This window comes from Martes martes (assembly GCF_963455335.1).
Source record: "Martes martes genome assembly, chromosome: 8".
Classification (NCBI taxonomy): Eukaryota; Metazoa; Chordata; class Mammalia; order Carnivora; family Mustelidae; genus Martes; species Martes martes.
Genome location: NC_137895.1, coordinates 45,311,026 through 45,334,889, shown reverse-complemented (window position 1 = coordinate 45,334,889; position 23,864 = coordinate 45,311,026). Strand labels below are relative to the sequence as shown.

Here is a 23,864-nt window from a genome sequence, read left to right as displayed (position 1 = left end):
AAGCAGGCTCTGTGCCAAGCAGGGAGCCCAATGTGGAACTCGATTCCAGGACCCTGAGATCATGACCTGAGCTGAAGGCAGTGACTTAACTGAGACACCCAGGCACCCCAGTTTTTTTTTTTTTTTAAAGATTTTATATTTATGTACCCTCCACACCCAATGTGGAGCTCAAAGTCACAACCCTGAATTCAAGAGTCACATGCTCTACTGACTGAGCCAGCCAGGCACCCCAAGAATTCAGTATAGTTTTTTTTTTTTTTTTTCATAGTTCCCAGACATTTTACTCACTGAATGAAAAGTCTCAAAATTACACTTGGAGATTGGGGCGGTTTCCCCACAAGGACATAGAGAACCCACAGGCAGTTTCATTTGCTAGAGGCAACATCCGTGTGTTGACTTCAGTAGGTGACTACAGAAAAGGCTTCCAGATCATAGCTTTGTACCCAAACCAGTTTCTTCCAACCCAGAGCTCTTATTCATTACTGATCTCAGTGTAAGTACATAAGTCTTGTCAAATTTCCATAAGGTTGTGTGAAGATGTAACTGAACCAAACCATTTGTATGGAAGTCCAAATATACAAAATTAAAAGTTACCATTTATTAGAAAAATAATTCTGCATGGGATCCTTTTAGACACTCAGGTGTCCCACTTTACAAGAGCTTGACTAATGGTAGGTATGAAATGAGATGTTTAACTCCGTTCCAGAGCGAGAGTCATTCACGGGTCTTCTCTCCCGCCCAGCGGCCAGCCCATCCCCAGGGTGGAGTACACAGAGGAAGAAACGAAGACGTGGGGCGTCGTGTTCCGGGAGCTCTCCAAGCTCTACCCCACTCACGCTTGCCGGGAGTATTTGAAAAACTTCCCTCTGCTGACTAAATACTGTGGCTACAGGGAGGACAATGTGCCTCAACTCGAAGATGTCTCCGTGTTTCTGAAAGGTAGGGCTTCACACAGGCTGTCTCTTGCCTTCCTAGCCAGCATCCTTGCTTGTCTCCCAAGGACACATGGTACAGAAACGGCCCTTTCTACAAAAGAAGAAACACTCCCTTGGATTTAAAGAGAGGAGCACTGAGCCATTGACTCCCTGGGGCCACCTGCGGGAAGCAGAGCAGAGACCGTGGGCAGGGAGAGGGACTCTGCTGTTCACACCCCTCAGGGGCTTTGGTGGGCTCTCTCGTGGTTGGCTGTTCTGGGCGGTAAACCCCAAAGGTTATTGGCAAGTTCAGCTTCGAGCTCTTTCTGATCCAGGAACTACTCTGTGGGGCTACATGAGGATGGAATGACCTCAAAGGTGACATTTTATTTGCTTGGTTAAAAATTAGTATTGCATAAGAAATATCATGGATAATGTTGAACACTAGTGACTTTCCTTTGGGGGAAACCAGTCAATTAATCAAAGAAATATTTTTATATATACGTGATATGCCAGGGGCTATACTCATGCCTGATACAGTAGGCAACTAGACGAGACACAGTGTCAGCTCAAGTTCATGTCCTTGTGTGGTCACTCTCCTCACTGGCTCTCCTGGGACAGCAACGGGGGAAATTGTAGGAGTGGCAGCAGGAAGCCCGGTTTCTTGGTGGCCCTGCTTCCTCCTCTGAGCTTCCCTGGGGTTGAGCCCCGGGTTCTCCATGCTTTCCTCTACCCCTGTCTCAAGGGTAGCAGTTGTAAAAGCAAAACCTTCGCTGCCCTTCTTCTTTCCCGGAACTGCCTTCCTCGCCTGCCTACCCTCTATCCGTGACACTTTATTCTCTAGACTCCTCAGGCCCACCTCTCAGGAACCCCTCTGAATTCCTCCCCACCCCCCCACTAGGCAATCAGTCTTTGTATTAGGGTCCTATTGCTGCTATAAGACAACACCACAAACTTAGTGACTTAAAATAAGAGAAATGTATTATCTTACTGTGCTGGAGATGGGAAGTCTAACACCAAGGTCTTGGCCAGGCTGCATTCCTTCCGGAGGGTTCTGTTTCCTTGCCTCTTTCAGCTTCTGGAGTCTACCTGCCTTCCTTGGCTCCTGGCCTTTTCCTTACATGGCTCCGTCCTCTTGCTTCCTTCATCACGTCTCCTTCTCTGATTCTGACCCTCCTGTGTCCCTTTTATAAGGATCCTCGTGATTATCTCAGACCTCCCCTGAGTAATCCGGGATAATCGCCCCATCTGAAAATCCTTAACTTAAGCACACCTGCAAAGCCCATTTTGCTGCATAGTCCCAGGTTCAGGCTGTGAGGTCATGGGCATCTTTGGAGGCTATGCCTCAGCTTGCTGCAGCCTCCACGTAGGGCCACTTCTAGCTTTGCTACTCATCGTCAGCCTGCCAACCGCCACCACCCAGACGGAGGTCCCTGTTCTACAGCCTTGATGCCCGTGTTTTCTTCCCTCCACTCTCTTGTCTTCTGCTTCCAGATGAAGCTTCCTAAAGCATCACTTCCTTCCAGACATCTCTGCTCATAAGCTACCAGTGGTTCCCCTTTGATTTTTACTGGGGTTAGACAGTTTTTTTTTTTTTTTTTTTTTGGTAAAGGCCAGATAATGACTATTTCTGTTCTTGTGGGCCAAGAGACAAATGGAGGCTCTTCTGTCAGTACTTCAATAACTATTTAAGTGTGACCATTAAAAAAAATCTAAAAAGTATTCTTAGCTCGTGGGGTGCACACAACAAACTGGATTTGGGCCATGGGCCATAGTTTGCTGATCTCTGGTTTATATGATCCTGTTCTGAACTGCTCAGACTCAACTCAGGGCTCCAGCCTGGCTTTCCCAGATTGTGCGCTGCGACGATTGCGCCGTGCAAACCCTCCATTCTACCTGTGGGCTCTCCATACCTTTGCCCAGGTTCTGTGGTTCTGTCCCTTGATAGAAAAATCCTCCTTCCTCCACCTATCAAATTCTACCTATTCTTTAAGACTCAGAGCAAGTCCTGCCTCCTCTCCAAATCCTGATCCTAACAGTCACCACAACCTCTCCCTCTCGGAGTTCCTCTGAGATCATGTGTGTATCAGGGGAGAAGGAGGCATGGTCTGAGAGCAGGTACACGGAGAACCACGTCCAGCGCAATGGGAGAGCCCCATGTGTAAACATCATCCATGATATTTCTTACTACAGGAAAAAGACTGAGACCACTAATCAGTATCACTTAATTAGTGCCTAATTACATAATGCCTTATGTTGTTTAAGTGGCTTATGTTTTCCCTAACGGCTTTCCCTCTGGCGTGTCCCTTTTTGTTTCCCACAGTTATGTGCATATTATAGATTTACCATGGGCTTGATTACTCATATATGGGAATTGCTTTTTACTGTGTTGTTTCCCAAACCCCAGTAATTAGAATACCATCCCATAATTTTTGCCACATCTGTCTCCCAACTTAATATTTTTATGAGAGGCCATATGGTATAGCGTGGACTCCGGCTGCAGAATGCCTGTGCTGGGTCCCCACTCTGTCAGTTCTTGGCTGTGTGACCTCAGATGAGTTCTCGTAACCTCTCTGTGCCTCAGTTTCTTCTCTGCAAATGGAGATTGTCATTTTATCTACCTCAAAATATGGTTGGGAAAGGAAACTAACTCATATTGATATACCTAGAAGCCCTAAAGTTATTTCTTTAAAAAATTTTAATTTCCTTTTTTTTTCTTAAGATTTTATTTATTTATTTGACAGACAGAGATCACAAGTAGGCAGAGAGGCAGGCAGAGAGGGAGAGGCAGGCTCCCTGCTGAGCAGAGAGCCCGACGTAGGGCTCGATCCCAGGACCCTGGGATCATGACCTGAGCTGAAGGCAGAGGCTTTAACCCACTGAGCCACCCAGATGCCCCATTAATTCCGTTTTTAATTTTTAACTTTATAAAGATTTTATTTATTTGTTTGACACAGAGAGAGAGAGAGAGAGAGAGAGAGAACACAAGTAGGGGGAGCATCGGGGAGAGGGAGAGGGAGAAGCAGGCTTTCCACTGAGCAGAGAGTCCAATGAGGGGCTCAATCCCAGGACCCTGGGATCATTACCAATCCTAAGGCAGACACTTAACTGACTGAGCCATGCAGGTGACCCTATATCTTCCTTTTTTCTCTTTTATTAATGTTTTATTTATTTATTGAGAGAGTGTGACAGCATCTGTGTGCAAGGAGTTAGAAGAAAGGCAGAGGGAGAGACTCTCAAGTAGATTCCTCACAGAACAAGGCAAGGCTCTGTCTCATGACCTGTGAGTTCATCACCTGAGCCCAAAGCAAGAGTTGGAGACTCAATACACTGAGCCACCCAGGCGCCCCCTAAAGTTATTTCTTGACACATTTTAAGCATAGCAGAGTCTTAATTATTACTGCTATTGTTCTTGCTGTTATTTTTTGAGATTCCTGTGAACTGGACACTGGGAACTCAGTCTGCATCATTCATTGGCACATTGCAAGTAAATGTACATGGTTTTTTTTTTTATTATTTTATTTTATTATTTTTTTGACTGACTTGCTTTTAAATGCCTAATGTATTTAAAAAGGAAACTTCTAAAGCAATGATATCCACACACTCAAAGTTCTTGATGTGTTAGTTACATATTTTTAAAAAATTATGTAAAAATAAGATATATAACTTCAAATAAAGAACATTTCTCTGTGTATCACCACTCAGGTCCCTCACGTGGGATATACTGGTTTAATTGACATAAAATAGAAAAAGAAGAAAGTACACTTATCTTTTTGATATTCAGTAGGGAACAATCCAAAGTAAAAGCTTTTAGAATGAACATAATATTGTTAGAATTATGGGTCTGAGGAGGCCTGAGAACAGGAATATTTTTCATGTAGATACCAGAAATCCCAGGATGGGATTTATAAGCTTAATTGGTCCTTGCCTTTTAAAACCATTCTAACCATTCTGAGGTGCTCTCCTAATGAGATGAGGTTTTCAGAATGGGAGCCTTTACGATGCTGGTGTCAGAGATAAGGGTAGCTCTCCTGTTGTAAATTTCCTGGGCTGTCACCACAAGCAAGCGTTAGGTAGCCCTTAAACTGAGAACACTGATGACCCCCAGCCTAATTGGGTTAGTGGTATAGGGCAGCTTCATACATCGTGTTGAGTTCTGTTTATTTTGTCTCTTCCTCCCAGAAGCCAATAAAGCATGTAGAGCTTTAGTGTACCTCTTCAAATGATAGTAATTAATATGATTGTTTTCATAATATCACAGAAAATAGCAACGTGGAATGAGGGAGGTAGGGGGTGTTGACAGTAGAAAGCCGTAGTGTGAACTGATTCCGCAAGGCTTGTGATGGGGCTCATTTAGCTGTGGGTGAACTGAACATAGACAGACAGTATGGGTGTGTCTTTGAGAAAGATACCAGGTAATACGTGGTAGCATCACTTTAATTGTAATCTTGTCCTGTGAATTTGAGCTTTCTTATCCTAATTCAGCTTCTGAATTTAAATCTTTAACATTTTTTTTTCACCTTTCTTTCCATTTTAATGAATGTCTTGTTCCCCTGGAAACCATCATGCCGGAGTATATTTTAGTAATCAGAAGCCACAAACATGATAGTTATTAACCGTAGATGTCATTCAACTGTCAAGGGTTTTAAAGACCTTGATTACTTTGTTTCTAGGATGTCCTTATAAATAATAGGACACCCTGCTTGGCCCCTCACGTCTCGTTGAGTTAATGTTTAGTTGGCTCTTTCCGTTGTCATTTCAGAAAGATCGGGCTTCACTGTGAGGCCGGTGGCTGGATACTTGAGTCCGCGAGACTTTCTGGCGGGACTGGCCTACAGGGTGTTCCACTGTACCCAGTATGTCCGGCATGGCTCGGACCCCCTCTACACCCCGGAACCGTGAGTACCCACATGGCATTCCTAGGCTGGATGGGGCCGACTGCTCTGTTAAGCAGCCCATGCTCACTCTACTCGAAAGCTCCTCAGGCCCTCTTTTACCTGCAAAATAATTTCATTGGAGAGCCAGCATGCTCACCCAAAGAGGCTCACTGAAAGATTGGATTCCTCAGCGGGGGACACAGTCCTCCAACACACTCACTTCGGTTTGTCTCTCTAACTTTATCCCAACATGGAACCTTTTGCTTTGGCCAAGCTGTTGATGATATTGCTTCTTAAAACGTGTAATTTGTATAAAGCTACGATCCATAGAGACCATTAAATCAACGTTGAGTTTAAAGAATCAGGGCTCCCAAAATCCTAATGATAAGGGCAATCCTGACATGCCAGGGGCTGTTCTCATCAACCCACTTAATCCCCACGGTAGTCCTATCGTGTAAATTATTTATTATTTCCAGTTTTACTGATGAGGAGAGGCAGGCACAAAGGGATAAGTCAACGTTGGCACAGCCGGGACTCACGCCCTCTCTTGTGAGTTAAGGGCATTCATGCAGGCCCAACAAGGCACTTCTCAAGGCTCATTACTGATTTCTTCTCCCTTATTGTTTTTCATCCCCCCAAAAACTAAGAACGTCGTGCTGTGCTCTTCCTGCCGTCTTTGTTTCTTGAACACTCCTCTCGTCCCACCCATCACTTCTAGATATATATGGGATTTGTGATTCTTCTTTGACTGTGTCAGCTTTCCTTGAGAGAATCTACCTCAGGGGCTTTTATCCTTTCTCTCCTGGACGGTGGGTGGCCAAGTGTTGGATAAGCTGTGAACCCTCACGTGTTAATCACTTGGACTTATCACACATGGACTGTATCGACTCCCAGGGTGAAACACTGGCCTGTTTTCTTAAGCTTACTGAACTTTCCAGTGCCTTCGAGCTCGACATGAATCTCCTCTTCTCTGGGAAATACTCCCTTGCCATCCCCATGCACAACCACTCCTTCCTCAGCAGACCTGTCATTTGCTTTCCTCCTCATCCATCTATCACATGTATTTAGCCTTGCTGGCTTTAAACATTTTAACTTGGGTCTTGAGTCTTTGCTGAAATCGTCAGCTACTTGAATATTTCTTTGTATGTTTTTTAAAAGAATGAATAAACCTTTATGGGGAGAGTACTATGTGCTTGGATGGTCTAGGAACAAGACAAGGTCTCTGCTCTCTGGGGTGCATGAGTTGGGGTGGGAGACAGTGGGCAGCATACAAACACATAGGCAAGATGGTATCAGTTACCAGTGCTTTGATGTGCTCAAGATGCTGGAAAGACAGATAAAGCAGGGTGAGGAGATGACCAGTAATGGACGGTGCTGTTTTGGATTGAGTCATCAGGGAAGGCTCTTGGGAGGTCACATTCAAGCAGAGACCTCAATGCAAATATCTCCTGGTAGAATATTCCTGGTAGAGCAAGAGCCAAAGACTCTGAGGCTGGGAGTTGTCATTGGGTCTCTGCCCCCTTGGGCTCCATCTGAATGAGTGTCTACCCCTAATCATACCCGAATTTGTTACCTACTGTTCTTCAGGACACTGGGGTTATCACTCCCTTGTGATGCTTATTAGAATAATTTTGTTATTAATGGACTGCCACGATCTTCACTGGGGAGCAGAGAGTCCTTGGAGGTTCAAGTGGTTGAGTAGCCTCTGGTGGTGGAAGTAGAGTCCCTGAATCTCCCCTCCTCCTCTTAGGCAGGCCAGAAGCTCACTGACCAGATAGGTCCATGCCAGGTCACTACAATTGCTTTTTTTTTTTGGCTGCTTTCAGCTTCCCCGAAAGTGTTTTCAGGGTAAACAAAGGTTACTTATAGGACTCAAGACATTCGGAAAAGAAATGCTTCTTATAGTGGAGTGAGTACTCAAAGGAGCATTGTCAGAGTTAGAAAGGCAATCTCTAAATCTAGCCCAGAGGATTTACAAATGGCCCTGTTTACAAATAGCAGGCACTTTGTTAGTTCCTTTTGAATAACTGGCCCCCAGGGGACCTGTGATAGCCGTGCCAATAGGTATGCAGAGAGAGAGGGCAAAGAAATGAGATTTTAGCCACAGAGGTCTATAAAATTTTGGGATAATGTGTTACATTCTTACCAAAGTACTTTCAGCCAATTCATTCAGCAAACATTTATGGGCAGTGTTAGCAGGGAGGTGCAGTGGATTCGAAGATGAATAAAATATAGCAGCTGTTTCTTAAAGCAGCTCACATTCTGGCAGGGGAGAAAGAAACATAAATAATTACGAAAGAGTGTGGTTGGGGTGATGATGAGGGTGTGTGCAAAGTGTTAGAGGAGTACAGAGGAGGGAGCAGTCCTAAAAAGGCTTTTCAGAGAGGTTATAAACTGAGTAGGGGTCTGGAAGGGGGAGAATAGGAAATTGTTTTTGCCTAAGGCAGGGCCGGGAGGGAGGGGAAAGCTTTCAAGTCAAGGAAACAGCAAGTGAAAGTTTGGAGGCTCGAGAGAGACATAAATGAGCAAGGCTGGTGACACCAGAGTGGTCAGAGCATAGGGTATGTGTTAGGGGTGGCATGTTTTTTTCAGGTCACAGGGTAAGGGATCATTTGTCTAACTGTCTAGGACATGTGGGCTAAATTCCAGAGGCACTAGGGAGCTATCCAAGGTTCTGAAGCATGATCAGATGATTGTGTCCCAGAAAGATGACGGGGGCGGGGAAGCGTAAAGAATGAACTAGGGGCACCTGGGTGGCTCAGTGGGTTAAAGCCTCTGCCTTCAGCTTGGGTCATGATCCCGGGATCCTGGGATCGAGCCCTGAATCAGGCTCTCTGCTCAGTGGGGATCCTGCTTCCTCCTCTCTCTTCCTGCCTCTCTGCCTACTTGTGATCTCTCTCTCTCTCTGTCAAATAAATAAAAAAAATCTTAAAAAAAAAAAAAAAAAGAATGCACTAGCTGGAAAACCAGCAGGTGCTCCCGTTCCAGTGAAGGAATGTAGTTTCTTGAACTAGAAAAGGTCAGTGAGACAGGACAAGAGGTCATCTATTTGAAAAACAGCATCGTGATGGAATTGACAATATTTGGTGACTATAACGCGGGTGAGGAGAGGGTCCTCAAGGTAACACTGAGGTTTTTAGATTGAGAAGCTGAATGGGTAGTTTTTTTTTTTTTTTCTTTCTTTCTAATAATGACGGAGGCTATTGGAGCAGGATCAGGGTTGGAGAGAAGAGGGTAGGAAGGAGGGAAGAGAAGAGGAGGATTTGGGTTTGGGATGTGTTATTTTTGAGGTGTTCAGGGATAGGGTGTCCTGGAAAAGTCCCTGATAGTGGAAATAAGTGTCGGGAGTTCAGAAGTGAATTTACAGCTCCCACTATAGATGTGAGTGTTTTCTTCTTCCATGACTCCCATGACTACCCAGACATGACGAGGCTTAAGTCAGAGGGTGGAAACAGGGGATTCACCCACTTGGGTTTCTTTTTTAACAGACTCTTTTTTTGGGAGAGCGGATTTTATGACATTCATCTGTTTTTTCTGTGTGTAAGTTTCATTCGTTTTTTAAAATTATTATTTTATGAGTAGGTAATACACGTACATGATTCAGAATTCCAAGCACACCATGAACAACCTTCCGTGCTCCCTTGACACCCACTTCACCTCCCCAGAGATGACCACTGCTGCCAGTTTCCCCTGCACCCTTCCAGAAATATACTATGCAGACACAATTCTCTGTAAAGACCCCTTTAATCCAGCTGTATCACCAAGTCCTAAATCCCTTCCCAGCTGCAGCGTTGAATGGATGGGACCCCATGCTGGAAGTGCTGTTTCCTGCCCAAGCACTTTTCCAGGCATTGTCTTTGTAATGAAATCCCATTTCCTCAATTGAAAACCAAGGAGAGGGTAGATTCTTCAATTTGCGAAGTTCAACTTGGCCCCTGTGTTTGGTGCTTGTACTCTGCTTCCAAGTAACTGCCTTCAATTGCTGAACTGTGGTCCTGGAGGCAGTGCTAATTGGACATAGGTGAGCCCTCGAAGACGCCGACACCAGTAGAAATGAGAGGGAAAGCCCCAAAAAGACATTATCTGCAAAAAAGAATTTTATTTTCCTTTTCAGTCTGGGGAGAATGTATTTTGAGATCCTAGCTTTCAACAAATATTGGGTTTTAAATGTGTCTTCGGCCCGTTTTTTACATTTTACATTTGAAAGACTCTTGTATTCCCTAAACTTGGCCAGAGAGTGAGACTTTAATTTAAAAAGTGATGGCAGATTGGATTGGTTCCCCAGGGAAAGTTTTCTGGCCTGTGAAAGTTGCAGTGAAAAGCAGTGAAAGTTGTGGGGAGTCAATGACTCTTGGTTTTCTTGGTGGGAGGACTTGCTTTTCCATGTGTTTCTACCTAGATTGAAAGGCCACTGATTTTGCTAGACGTGGAGAGCCATCTTTCCCCCCTTCCTCGGCGCCCGAGGCCAGGGCTGTGATTCTGCACTTTGCTGTTGCATGGCTGTCTGCTTTGATCGGCTGTGATCACATGCAACTTTGTCCCTAATGGAGTATTGAAGTGTGTAAATAATTTCCTTTATGTAAATCAATTGGGTCAAATTCAAGGTTATTCCAGAAGTAATAATATTATTGTTAGGTCCGTAATCAAAGGAGCGAGACTGATACAAAGCGAAGGTCAAGCAAAGCGCCCAAAAGGCAGGACCCACGCTCCTTGGTAGCTAGGGAGACAGTATGCGCGCCCCACTGATTGGATGTCTCCACCTGGCCTGACTCATCTCTGCATCCTGGCTCTGTTATCTCTACCTGACCTGACCCACCCTTGTATTTGGGCTCTGTTATCTGGGACTGGTGCCCATATTTTACTGGTTTCCTGGACTTGCTTTTAAGTAGGTTCCCCTGGGGGCGGGGGCAGGGTCAGTTTAAGTTTTACTGCATAAACAACAAAATCACTGTTTAACCGGATGGAATTGCTCTGGCTAAATAGGCCCTTACAATTATTATTCCAGAATATATATTATATATATATAATATAATAATGTTCCAGAAATAATAATAAAAGTGAGTCCTTCTCGCTCTGAGGAATGAACGGGAAAGATACAGAGTTCCAAGTCGCCTGGGTGTGTGAGCATGACCCGGCCCATGAATGGTAGCAGAAGGGTCATTTGAGAAGATCCACCATCTCCACGTCTCCTCTCTGCCTCTTGGGGAAATCCACAGTGGCTGTGTCTTCTCACACTCTCTGGCCACCTCATCTTTAGAACAGGATTTCTCTTCCTCGGCCCTATTGATATTTTGGGCCAGCTAATTCTTTGTTGTGGGGGCTGTCTTGTGCATTGTAGGATGATTAAGAGCATGTCTGGCCCCTAGCCACTGGATGTCAAGAGCACCCTTCCGCTTAACCACAGATGTCTGCACATATTGCCAAATGTCCCCTGAGGGGGGCAACACTGCCCCCAGGGAGAAGCACTGTTCTAGAAGAAATTTGATGGGTCATGTTAACGTTGTTGGTCTGTCTACCAATTATTGCTTGCTTTCTTTTTTTTCTAAAGATTTTATTTATTTAAGAGAGAGAAGAGCCCACAAGCAGGGGGACAGAGAGGGGGAGTGGGTCAGGGAAGGACAGAGGGAGAAGCAGTCTCTCTGCTGAGCAGAAAGCCCAATATGGGGCTCTATCCCAGGACCCTGGGATCATGACCCGAGCCAAAGGCAGACCCTTAACTGACGGAGCCACCCAGGTGCTCCTAATTACTGCTTTATTTTCTCTTTGAACAAGTCTGTAGACCCTGTTTCCTTTCTGAAACACAAATGCAGTATAGAATTCCCTTGTTTAACTTGTCGTTCTTTGTTGCAAATAGAGAATAAAGTCTGATCTCATCAAACCATATCTTCTGTTTCTCTTTTGCCTCCTCCAAAACCTCGTGCCCCAGCCAAACTGAACTTCTCACCATCCCAGTGATCCCGCTGGTTCATGCCTTCACCCTTTTGTGCAGGGGATTCATTCGGCCTGGAGTGACTCCAGTAAAATCCTCTTAATTCTCTAGGGTTAGAGCTCAGTCACAGCTTTCTCTGTGGAAGTTTGTCTGGGCAGAGCTCGGTGTTCCTGTAACACTTTGATTCTTCTATGTTAGTACTTACAACACGGAGTAGTAATTATCTGTTCATGTCTCAGTCTCCTTCATAGGACTATAATGAACCCAAAGTCAGTTAACAAAGGCAATGCAGAAACAAGGAGATCGGACCAAGGTTGCAGGGGATCCCCAAACCTGGCACATAAGGTGAGAATTGAGTCCTTGGTGGGCGAAGCCATGAAGGCCACCAGGATGCGTCAGGCTCAAGGTCTACTCAGAGACCCAACCTGAGATCCATGGATGGAGGGAATACAGGGGACTAAATGCTGTGGAGTTATTTGAAGTCCTGGGCCTGCAGGCTGTGGTGGTCAGACCTCTTTCTGAAAGGCTGCAGCCCTGTATTGGGGAGTGCCCTCCACTCTCCCCAGTAGCTTTACTCTGATTTCAGGGACTGACCTGGACACACTTCCAGGATTAAGGCCTTTCTGCACATTAAGTGTCTTCAGGTAAAATCCTGAACCTTTGCTGGTGGGATTATGGGCAGCAAGTGCAGCTGTGAGGGCTGTGAGTCCTCTCTTCTATCGTGCCCACTAAGGGGCAACCTGTTCTGCTCCTCTATTTTGTTTTGGGATAAAGATAGTTTCAGAATAAGAAGGTGACTATTCACTGTGAAGCTGAAGAAGAGGGACAAAAGGAAATGGGCAAGTTGTCCCTACGTCCCCCTTAGTCACACGAGAGAAAAAGAGCAAGGGAGGGAAGGAGGGAAAGAACCAGAGAGGGAGAGAGAGAAAGAAGGGATGAAACGGCACTTTTCAGGGTGTTAAAAAAGTATATTTTCTCCCCTTTGGGTAACTAATCCTAAATATTGTCCCACTTAAAAGGCAGGGAAGCTCATGGCCCTAGCTTTAACAAGAATGTCATTCTGTGACATATTCTAAATTATATTTGAACTAATACCTAAATTACTGCATTAAGAAGTTCTCTGAGCTCGACACCTTCTGGCAAGCACTGATGCAGGCCCCCCAGGGGCAGCCATGTGCATGGATGTGTCGTCCACGGCTGGCATGAGTGGGTACCCCTCCCCCAGAGAGGAGTATGGACCAGAGAGGTAGCGGCATCTCTGGATTTGTCTTTCAAAGCTTCTTGCTGGACTGGTGGTGAGTCAATTTAGGAGGCATCCTGGGAAGAGAAGCAAGTTATAGGGAGGGACCTGTCCCTCCCTCTCTGGTTTGGTCTCTGACGTCAGGCTTCTGGTTTCCAGAAGGTGTTTTGGATTTTCAGATGTGGTCTATGTTCCCCTCTCCCTATTTCTGCTTTAAGTCTTTGGCCTTTTTTGCTTGGGCCTCTCCTTTGAAGGGATTTGTGGTCTCTATTCTTCATAGCTCCTACAGATTTCTTGAATGAGTTTTGTGCAAGGTGGAGGTCGAGCACCTGCCAACTGAATTTGCCTGTGCACGTGTACTTGTGTATATGATTTTCAGTGACTTCGATAGTCCCGATGCCCAGTGGTATCTTAGAAACACAGAGCTTGTTAATGAGATATATAGCTGGAGAAAACTGTTCTATTCTCCTGGGGCCAAATTTTATGCTTTCCTTCAGAAGCTGTGTGGATTGACTGAAATCTTAGGAATGAGGAAAAGTAGGGCAAGCGGACCCTGTTTTCTAAGGCATTCATCTCATATATATATATATATATATATATATATATATATACACACACACACATATATACGTATATATATACACACACACATGTGTGTATGTATGTGTGTGTGTGTGTGTGTATATATGTGTGTGTGTGTGTATATATATATATATATATATATATATATATATTCCTATATAATCTGGTTTTGTTCTTTTCAATATAGGCCAAATCTCCTGTGATCTAGATTTCTGGATGGAGGTGGCCAGATTCCTCATGGTTCTGCACTGGGTATCCTTTGAAACTTTAAAGTTTGCCCAGGGCAGTGGTGAAATACACATCCATAGCACAGGCCCTCCCCCATTGTCTATTGCTCAGGGAGGAGCAACCAGGAATTCTGAATAGAAACCTACATTCTTTGAGGTCAGTTTTTTGAGGTCAAGCCAGTACAATATCTGTCTTTCCAGAAGAACCCTTGCCAGAGTAATAATGTGATCCTGCACCAGGGATCCCTTTAAACAATGTTTCAGTGAAAACATTTAAAAATATTCATTCTACTTTATTTTCAGATGTTGGGCTTAACATACTAGTAACAAAAATATACTTGGCTTAACATAGTATAAGCTTCTTCAGTCAGGGAGTCCCTGATTCCGAGCTCTGTTGGCATGATTGATTATTCAGCTCAGAGTGATGGGGGTTTATTTTCTTCTGCTCTTTCCTGGTATGTCACTTTTCAAATCAAAGGGCAAACTTCCACTAATAGGAAATAATTTGTGACACCATTGACTAATATTGCAAGGTCTGTTGCCATAATACCACTGAATGCATTCGCATTAAAGAAATTCTTTCTTGTTGCTGTTGAACATTTTAGGGGCAATTAATGTTATTTTTAAATATAACTGTTTTAAAGTTTAAAAAAAGGCTTTGCCTTCAGGTGATTTTTCTTATAATTGGTGCTGTGTTTTAATTTTACAAGAAAAATAAAAGTGAATTATTTCTTTTTTTTTTAAAGTACATATATATATATTTTAAAAGTGAATTATTTCTGACAGTATTTTTCATTTCTTTCTAAGTAAACGGATTTTATGTTTAGCCCTTGCTTATTAGAACAGAACCCTCCCTAAAACTGGCAGAAGATGTCATTTATTTTCTTGTGGCTCAGACATGAATCCTCATTTGTTAAGTAATAATATCAGCAGGTAAAGATGTAGGCTTCCACATTTATAAGAAAATTTGGCTGCCCCTCTCATGATCTAACAGATGCCTCTCACTAGGTCTGTAATGAGAGGAAAAAGAGGAACTTTCCATTCTCAGTTTTCCCTCCTTGCTGCCATCTGAGAGATTCTGGGCATGTGGATTTGTCTGACTTAAGCCCTGACTGTCTTGGGTGTTTTTACTTTTTTAAAAAATTTTTATTATTTTTTTAAAAAAGATTTTATTTATTTATTTGACAGAGAGAGACACAGCGAGAGGGAACACAAGCAGGGGCAGAGGGAGAGGGAGAAGCAGGCTTCCCACGGAGCAGGGAGCCGGGTGTGGGGCTCGATTCTAGGACTCCCAGATCATGACCTGAGCCGAAGGCAGATGCTTAACAACTGAGCCACCCAGGCGCCCCTCAGGTGTTTTTAATATCTGGCCTTGCTGAAGGCAAGTCTGGGTAAGGTTTTACTGCGGCACTGGGAAGATAAACCAGAACTTTAGAGAGTTTAACCTTCATTCCTATGATCTCAGTTTAGCTTCAACTTGCTCTTCCCCAGAGGACACGGGGGCACAGCCCCGAGCTCCCTGCCTGGCCACCTGGTCTCCTCTGCGCTCTATTCTCATCGCTGCCATTTGGGATTGCAGAGAAGCGTAAGGATTAGCAAGTCTCAGAGGATGGCATGTTCTCAGAGAGCCGATCCCATCTGGTTTCCTTTTCCTGAGTTTTAACCCAGAGCTCACACCCTCAGCACAGCAGCCATCGTTCCCCTCAGGAGACGTTTGGTTTGGGCTCTACCTGGGCCAGTTAAGATGTTAGACAGAGGCCCTAAGACCTAAAGTATTGTCGTCCCTTCTAGACTAACAGATAACTTCAGCAACAATATCGGTAGAGCAGAAGTGACAACAGTATTTTTTTTTTCTCTTAACAACACGTATGTATTTATAGACTATTATGGACGAGGCACTATTTTCAGTGTTGTATATGGATTGAACTCATTTAATACAACAACGCTCTGAGGAGTTGTTGCTGTTATTATTCTGAGTTTATGAATGAGGAAACTGAGGCCCAGAAAGGTTAAGCAACTTGCCCAAGGTCACCCAGCTGGTGGGGAGCAAGGAAGTCAGGATTTAAACTCAAGTAGTCGGTGTCAGCAACTGTGAGATTAGCCACTATTCCATGTTAAAGGTTACCGTTCAACAGGAAAACTCAAAACCTGTTACGTGTGAAGTTGAATATCTTCTTTCTTGGGTTTTCTAACTTACAAATGTTATGTAAGAGCGTTAACAGTAACACCCTTCCTTTAATTTGGTGGCCCTTGCTTTGCTAGAACCCTAAGCCCTGTCTGTGTCCTCGGTTGGTTTAGAGCTATGCAGGTCCCATCTAGCGTTTGGTCCCCCTACCAGTCTTTGTTAGAAGCCCTCCCTCTCCTTTGATCTGCACAGGGCCGAAACCTGCCCTATTTATCAAGAGGAGGCATCTCCTCTTTCACTGGGGAAAAGAGGCTAGCTTCTCTCTCCAGGGTAGAAATGCAGATAGGAGTCTGCTGTGTCCAGGTCCTCAGGCGGAAGGACCTGTGCGCTGCTTGCTGGAAATCCAGGCCCTGCTATCAGCTCTCAGCGTGACTGTTGGCAAGCCACTTAACCTCTCTGTGTGAGGGATAATGAAATAATGCTTTGATCTTTGCAGAGAGAAAAAAAGCTTTATATAAATACCAAATAGGTCCACTCTTTCTTGGTTCCTCTTAAATTCATGAGGAGGCTGATGGACCTCGTAAAATTCCAGCCTAGTTACAAGGCCGCATATGTTCCTAGACCTGGACTCCTGAGTTTTCAATCATAAAATTGTGTCTTGTTTTGTGAGGTGCCTAAAAACAGAAATAACCCCTAAAACTTTTTACAGGGCCTTTTGTCTCAAGAGCCCCAAGCGCTCTAACAATAGATATTCTATGGAAAAAAAAAAAGCACTATGCATTATTTAAAACCTGTGCATTTTGAAACCGAGCTTATATCTAAGTGCCTGCTGGGGCTGTTTCTGTTCTTCTAGGCTGTTACCCACCGTGACTGGGGGTAAAGCTTTCGGATATAAATATGTAAATATTTGCAGATTCAAAGCAGGATCCCTTTCCCACCTTCACCCTCCAAGGTTTGCCTTCCTTGCGTGGTGCTTGTCATCTAGAAATTAATGCCACACCCGAACCACAGTTCTCATCCCCTCAATGCCGTGTAGTCAGGGGGAAGCCCATTTCTGTGCCTTCAGGTGTGGAAGACTGAGAATTTTTTTTTTTTCCGGGAATATTTGTATTTTTAAATTGCAAGTTTAGAAGAAGAAATTCAAAGTGATTGAATTTTAGGCAAGGAAGAGGCAATCACTGGTCAGACGTCTTCACTGCTGGGCAGAGAATTACGTCTGTTGACAGGTACAGAAGATACCGCAAAAGAGAAGGAAGGAGAGATCCGACCTCTCCCACACATGTTCTGTTGGGCTGGCATCATTCCACTCATCTTTATGAGGTAGGCAGGACTGTCACCATTTAACAGGCAGCAAATCCATAGTTTAAGGCAGTCAGGTAATTTGCTTACGGTCACACAACTAGGAAATAGCAAAACCCAGACCTAGTCTGATGCCCTGATTCTACACCGGAAATTAGGAAAACTGTACATGGAATGCACTTGGATTTACCTCTTTATGGAGCGATGAAGTCCCATCATCCCTGCTCTGTTTGGTTGGGTTAAATGACAGTTAAATTGGGCATCTATTATGTGCCAGGTATCCAAAGATGATCATGGCATGACATCTGTCCTGGAGAAGATTACAAGGTCTTGTTTAAGTGAGAAAATATCTTCCAAAAGGGCAACCTTACTGAAGTACAAAATAGATGTTGGTGTAAGTAAAATTTAATGTAATATGATGAATAATACATAACTCGTTGGGAACTGATGTTTTCAATGTGTTATCTTACTACATTGTTTAAGAACTCCATGAAAGGGGCACCTGGGTGGCTCAGTCGTTAAGTATCTGCCTTCAGCTCAGGTCGTGATCCCAGAGTCCTGAGATCGAGCCCTGCATTGGGCTCCCTGCTCAGCAGGAAGCCTGCTTCTCCCTCTCCTACTTCCCCTGCTTTTGTTCCCTCTCTTGCTGTCTCTCTCTCTGTCAAATACATAAATAAAATCTTAAAAAAAAAAGATAAAATCTAATTTCTTCAAAAAAAAAAAAAAAAAAAAGAACTCCATGTGATAGGGACCCATGTAATTTCCATTCCAAAGATGAGAAAACAAGACATCTGTGCTGTCCAATATGGTAGAGATGTGGCTATTTAAATTTATTAATTAAAATCAAATTCACTATAAATGTAGTTCCTCAGCAGTGCTAGCCATATTTCCAGTGTCCGGGAACCATCTGTGCCAAAGGGCTACCATACTGGACAATGCAGAGATAAAATATTTCCATTGATGAAGAAAGTCCTTTTGCACAGAACTTCTCTAAGTCCTTTGCCTGTGCAGAATGTGGAACGTGGACTTGGATCTGACTTCAGTTAGACTTTTAACCATTCTGTTATATTGCACCCTTAATCTTTAGTGCGATTTGGGAGGCGTCAGGGAAAGAATTAAAAATCTCTTATTTATTCCAGAAACAAGAACTATCTGAGATGATAGGGGAACTAGAGACGTAGCCACAGTTTCCCTTGCGGCCCTTTTATGGGACTTGTAAGAGGTAGAAAGTATGTCTCTCCCTGGATCAGGAAAGTTAGTACTTGCTGTTTGCCCTTTTATGGAACCATAACGTGACTCTGCTAAGAGTTATTCTAGGATTATGTCTTATTTACTTTTAAGTATCGTTTCCTAACATAGTGCTTGGTACATAATAGGCATACGATAAATGCTTCTTGAAGGAAATTTCAAGAAAGATCACTATAATATCTTCTGTCAGTCTCAAAAGAATTGTAGTGAAGGAAAGTAACACTGGTGGCCTTCCGTGTGATTCCTAGAGGGAAAAAAATAAAGAAGATTTCCTCCAGGATGATATCTAAGTGCTCAGCTTCTTAGAAAGAGGGCCACATATCTATTTATCTGCACGGTGATAGCGATAGAAGAGGGAGTGATCATAAGGGCTGCCTAGAATTTTATCTGGGCCAGATTTTGCAGTATGCTATTTTAAATCTAAACCAAAGGAACTCTGTATATGGGTCCAAGGCAAGCGCTGAAGAAAAATTGCCTCAATACCAAATTAATTCCCGTTATCATCTCCTTGGTGCAGTGAAAACAAACCAAGTCACCCCCTTTACAGTGCGTCCCGGAGTGTTATCCCAGATTACTTGCGCTCACCCACCAAATGTTGTGTGAAAGCTGAAAGAGATACCCGATTTTGCCTCCCAGCTCATCCTCCTGCTTCTTTTCACCCGTGCGAACTCCCCACCCCTGCCGCTCGTCTTGCTTTCCTTCTCTTCATGATTTAGCTACTGTGTTGGCTTCTGTGTCATTTAGAACAAACAAAACCTATAGAAATATGATTTAAAAGACAGATGCACTGATTTGGGATAAGAAGCAAATGTTGGATGCTGGCTCACTGCTTCTTAAAGGCTTTAATTTACAGCAGAAATAAAAAGGAGTTGTTCAACATGTAGCGTGAGGAGTCAGCTTTGAAAACTGATAAGAGGAGAAAAAATGCCAGACTCATTTTGAATGTGAACTTAACAACCAGGACCCTTATTTCCCCACAGCAAGATGATCGCAACTTTCTTAGAATGATTTAAGATTTCCCCGCAGGCATTTTGCCCAGGCCCTTTTGTGGGCCCATTTCAGCAGGCTTTAAAATTCTCCTAACGGGGCTTATCAGAAAAGATTCCAATTTAGAGCAGCAAAAGTTTAGAGTCTGATATCAGCTCTAGCTTTTCTTTTTCTTTCTTTTTTTTTTTTTTTCTCAAAAGGAGACATGATGTTTTACAGTGTTAACAGTTTTGAAAGGTCCTACATTTCCAGTGAACAGAGCGCTTTTGTGAAAAGGCTTCTGAAAGCATTATTCAGGCGAAAATGCATCAAAGGGATGCGAGTTAAAAAGAGAAAAGTTTGCCGATGTAGAGATTGGAGGCAGCATGTGCTGACAGGTGCAATTATAGCCAAATAATTGAATCTTTTAAGAACGATCTGGTGTGATAAGGCAATAGTTGTGGACTCACCTCGGAAACCTGTTCATAATTAGGTACTCAGGGGTCCCAGCTGTGGATGACACAACCCATGGAGGGATCGTGAACTACTTTATATGCGGGACATAATAACAGCTGTGCTTTGTAAAATAGGGCGAAACCGCGTGATTTCAGCCCACCAGAACCTGACTGATACAAAGGTTGGAAAAAAGACTCAGCCTTTTTCCTTCAGATTCCCAAAAGTCTGGAGCCTCTTTCAGTCTCTGAGTCAGAGTCAACTCCAGCTTCTAAATCCTTCGGTGTCAGAGAAACTATTGAGACTTACTGAAGTTAAGTAATTGCTTTTGTTAGTAACATTAAACATCTTTCTTTCCTGGTTGGTTGAAGGGTTTCTTGGCACTTCAGTTTCCTTTGTCTACATCCCAGGTCTAGGCCAAAGACTCCGGGATAGAGTTTATTTCTGAGACGGCTTCACCAGTCATAAAAGACAATAACCTTGCTTCTGGTCTTGAAATACAGGCGCTTAAAGCCTTCGTTCCATGAGAGGCGGGCTCACTGTCCATGCTGTGCACACACACTCGCTGAGCCTGAGTGGTGGTTTTTAGGGTCTCTGCAGGGACTTGGAGCTGAGAAGAGGACACAAACTAGTGAGATGCTATCATTTCTACTTACAATAGGGCGAAAGGCATCCCTCCTGTTCCATCAGTAATTTTATTAGACACCTTGCTTCAGGTTTTCATTATTTTTTTTATTTACCTATTTATTTTAAAATTACTTAATTTATTTATTTGACAGAGATCACAAGTAGGCAGAGAGGCAGGCAGAGAGAGAGGAGGAAGCACGCTCCCCACCGAGCAGAGAGCCTGATGTGGGACTCGATCCCAGGACCCTGAGATCATGACCTGAGCTGAAGGCAGAGGCTTAATCCACTAAGCCACCCAGGTGCTCCTACCTATTTATTTTAGAGAGAGAGTCCAAGCATGAGCGGAAGTGAGGGAAGGGGCAGAGAGAGAGAAAGGAGAGAGAATCTCAAGCAGATTCCCTACTGAACATGGAGCCAGGGATGGGGTTTGATTTCATTGCCCTGAATTCAAGATGTGAGCCAAAACCGAGTTGGATGCTTAACTGACTGAGCCATCCAGGCACCCCGAGACTTTCATTCTTAATGAAACAGTATATTCTGCCATATTGTATGATTTCATTCTTTCAAATTCCTTTCTTTCATCCTCTTCCACGAATAGTTGCATTACCTTATCATTGGAATGCCATTAAACCTTCTTAGCTTGGCTGTGAGTTACAGGTTTCAGATAATGACACCTTGACTTAAAATCTAGGTGATAGCTCCTTTTTTTATTCCAGAGAATGGACCCCTTAATGTCTTTGGATCTTAGTATTTTCCTTCTTTTTAGCTGCCACCTTCTCACTTTTCCGTCTACCTGTACGTTTTTGAATTCCGTTAGTACCTAGGTAGATATAAGACTGTGTGCAGCAGCCTTCCTCAAGGATTTGACAAGCTCAAAAGTAAATCCAGTATTGCACCCTGAATGCACTGCCACGGTAGCCGTGACCTGTCTTGTGCTCGCATGACAAAGCCCTTAGCACACTGCCTGGCTCATAATAAGCGTTCTATATGTTTTGGTCACAATACTTGCTATTTTAGTTTCTGCTTACCTACTTTCTTTACGCCGTCTTCAGTGTTTCCCCAAAGTTTAACATCTGGTCTAATTTTGGAACGAGCATTGTCATATTTTCTGCCTGGATGGGTAGGGGTGCTTTAGTATTTACATTATAGACTACAATGGAGGTATTCAAATTTATCCATGGTGGACCACTTGATCCTGATCCCAACATCAGTGCGGACTGCACGGCCTTTTAAAAAACTGATCACAAGAGTGCATCGATGGGGTCTACTCCCAGCATAGAGTATTAGATGCTTTCACTGAATCGAATGCACACGGAGGAGTAATTAGCTATCTAGTGAACTTTCTTGCACCACCTTTCATTATGCCCCAGGATTCTGATGTAATTTCAGTGGAATTAAATTTGGGCAGCTCAAAATTACAAAATCACCTTTGGCTTTCGTTCCAATTCCTTGCTGTTTGAAGCCTGCTAGGAGAGCTCCTAGTATCATCTGTTATGACAAGTGGGTCTCTACCTTGGCTGTGTCTTATTAGCACCCTCAGAGCTCTGGAAACAATACAGATGCTCTGGTCTGTCCCCGAGAGTCAGATTGAATTGGTTTTACATGGGACCCGGTCACTGGTATTTTTAAAAATGCTGCTCAAGTAATTTAGAAGATTGAGGGCCACTGAGTAGCAGGAAAAAAGACTTGTAACATACTGACTACCTTTTCACTTGTGCTGACCAGCTTCGTTAAACGCTCTCCCTACAATGTAATCGGCACCCCTGACCTATCCCTTCCCATTTTCTCCACATCTCCTAGTTAAAACAATGGAGCAGGAAGAGCTCAGCTTTAAGTTGGAGGAATTTGATTTCGAATCTTAAGTGTCTCTTATTAAGAGTGTGACCTTGGAAAGATGCTTACATTTACTGAATTATAGTTTCCTCATCTATCAAACAGGAATCGTAAGACTTCTTTGTAGGTAAAGATAAATTACTGATATGATATGAGAACATTTAGTACAGTACCCAGCACATAATAAGAGCTCAGAATATGTTAGCTTTCTTTCTGTCTTCCTGTCTATCTTTAATATGAAGGACTCAGATAATACTTAAATTCTCTTTATACCCTAAAATTCAATGAGTCTGACTCTCTGCCTTAAGTAATAGGATTGGAAAGCAACAAGCATGTGTTCTCTTCCGTGCATTCAGTCTTGTGTAAAAAGAAAGCTATTGGCACGCAGCTGACAGGGAATATATTGGGGATTTCTTTTAGCGTCCTGTCTCCACGTTCTCATTTGGCTACCCGTTCCACCCGATGTACCTGTGAAGTGGCTGGCCAAGGCTGGGGATGTGGTTTGAGTTGCGGGAACAAGATGTTTAGATTGAGTAATACCATCTGTTGTATGTGGGCATCGATCTTGTGCCTTTGACCGCCATTGACTTACTTCAACCACATAACCACCCAGCATACTTCATACTTTTAATCATAGTGGCAGCCCCTGGCATGTATATTCTAGCATCTTCTTGAAGTGAAACACTTGAGAGGAGCCCAGGTAAAGTTAGGAAACATCTTTCAAATACTACCTGGCTAATTACTTTTTGCCAGGAAAATAAAATATTGCAGCTTCTTGATCCATTCCCAGAGAATCTTAGGGGGATTCATTCCAATATAGCTCAGGATCAGGGAACACTTTGTGATTCATGGCAATGACTCAGGAAGGCATCTGCCTTGCTTCCCTGTGACACATACCTGTCTTTGCCTAACCATTTGGCTCCAAATAGAAGCACGGGCAAATGAGAGCAGATCTAAGCTTCTGTTGTTTCCTAGTTCAGGCTAACCAAAGCAGAGGACTGGGAAGGTTTTCCACTGGGCAGGTTCAAGGGAGTTGCTTGTGTTATAGGCAAATAACTCTTTCATGGGAAAGGCACTTTGATGATCATGATATGATCCTCTGCTGTTTGCCAGTGTCTGCAAAGTGCAACACGGCAGGCTGTGTAACTTCAGTGTTAAGAGCAACAGTTTCAAAGTCACCATAAGCTGGATTCAAATTTTGGCTTGATCACCACAGGGTGAGCTAGTAAATATTTTAGGCTCTGCCGGCCATATGGTCTTAGTCACAGCTATTCAACCCTGCAGTTTTAGTTAAAAAGAACCCTAGATAGTACATAAATAAAAGGGCTATGGCTGTATTCCGATTAACTTTATTTATAAATGGGTGGTGGGCCTGATTTGTCCTGTGACTATAGATTGCCCACCCCTGCTTATAGGATCTTGCATTATTAAAGTACTTTAATTTCCTAAGTTTCTCTTGAGGATTACGAGGGATAGTGTATGTCATAAAACACTTACAATGGAGTTCCTGGGTGGCTCAGCTGGTTGGTTGTCTGCCTTCAGCT

General features: G+C 43.5%; 1 protein-coding gene across 1 annotated transcript in view; it reads left to right on the top strand.

Moving 5' to 3' along the window:
• Window positions 1-23,864, top strand: part of TPH2 (tryptophan hydroxylase 2) — a gene marked incomplete at both ends in the record, with an annotated part of 93,645 nt that overhangs the window by 31,450 nt on the left and 38,331 nt on the right. The window contains 2 exons of the mRNA XM_080810210.1: window positions 743-939; window positions 5,677-5,812. Coding sequence (XP_080666336.1) covers window positions 743-939; window positions 5,677-5,812 — 333 coding nt within the window. The remainder of the gene's footprint in view (window positions 1-742; window positions 940-5,676; window positions 5,813-23,864) is intronic.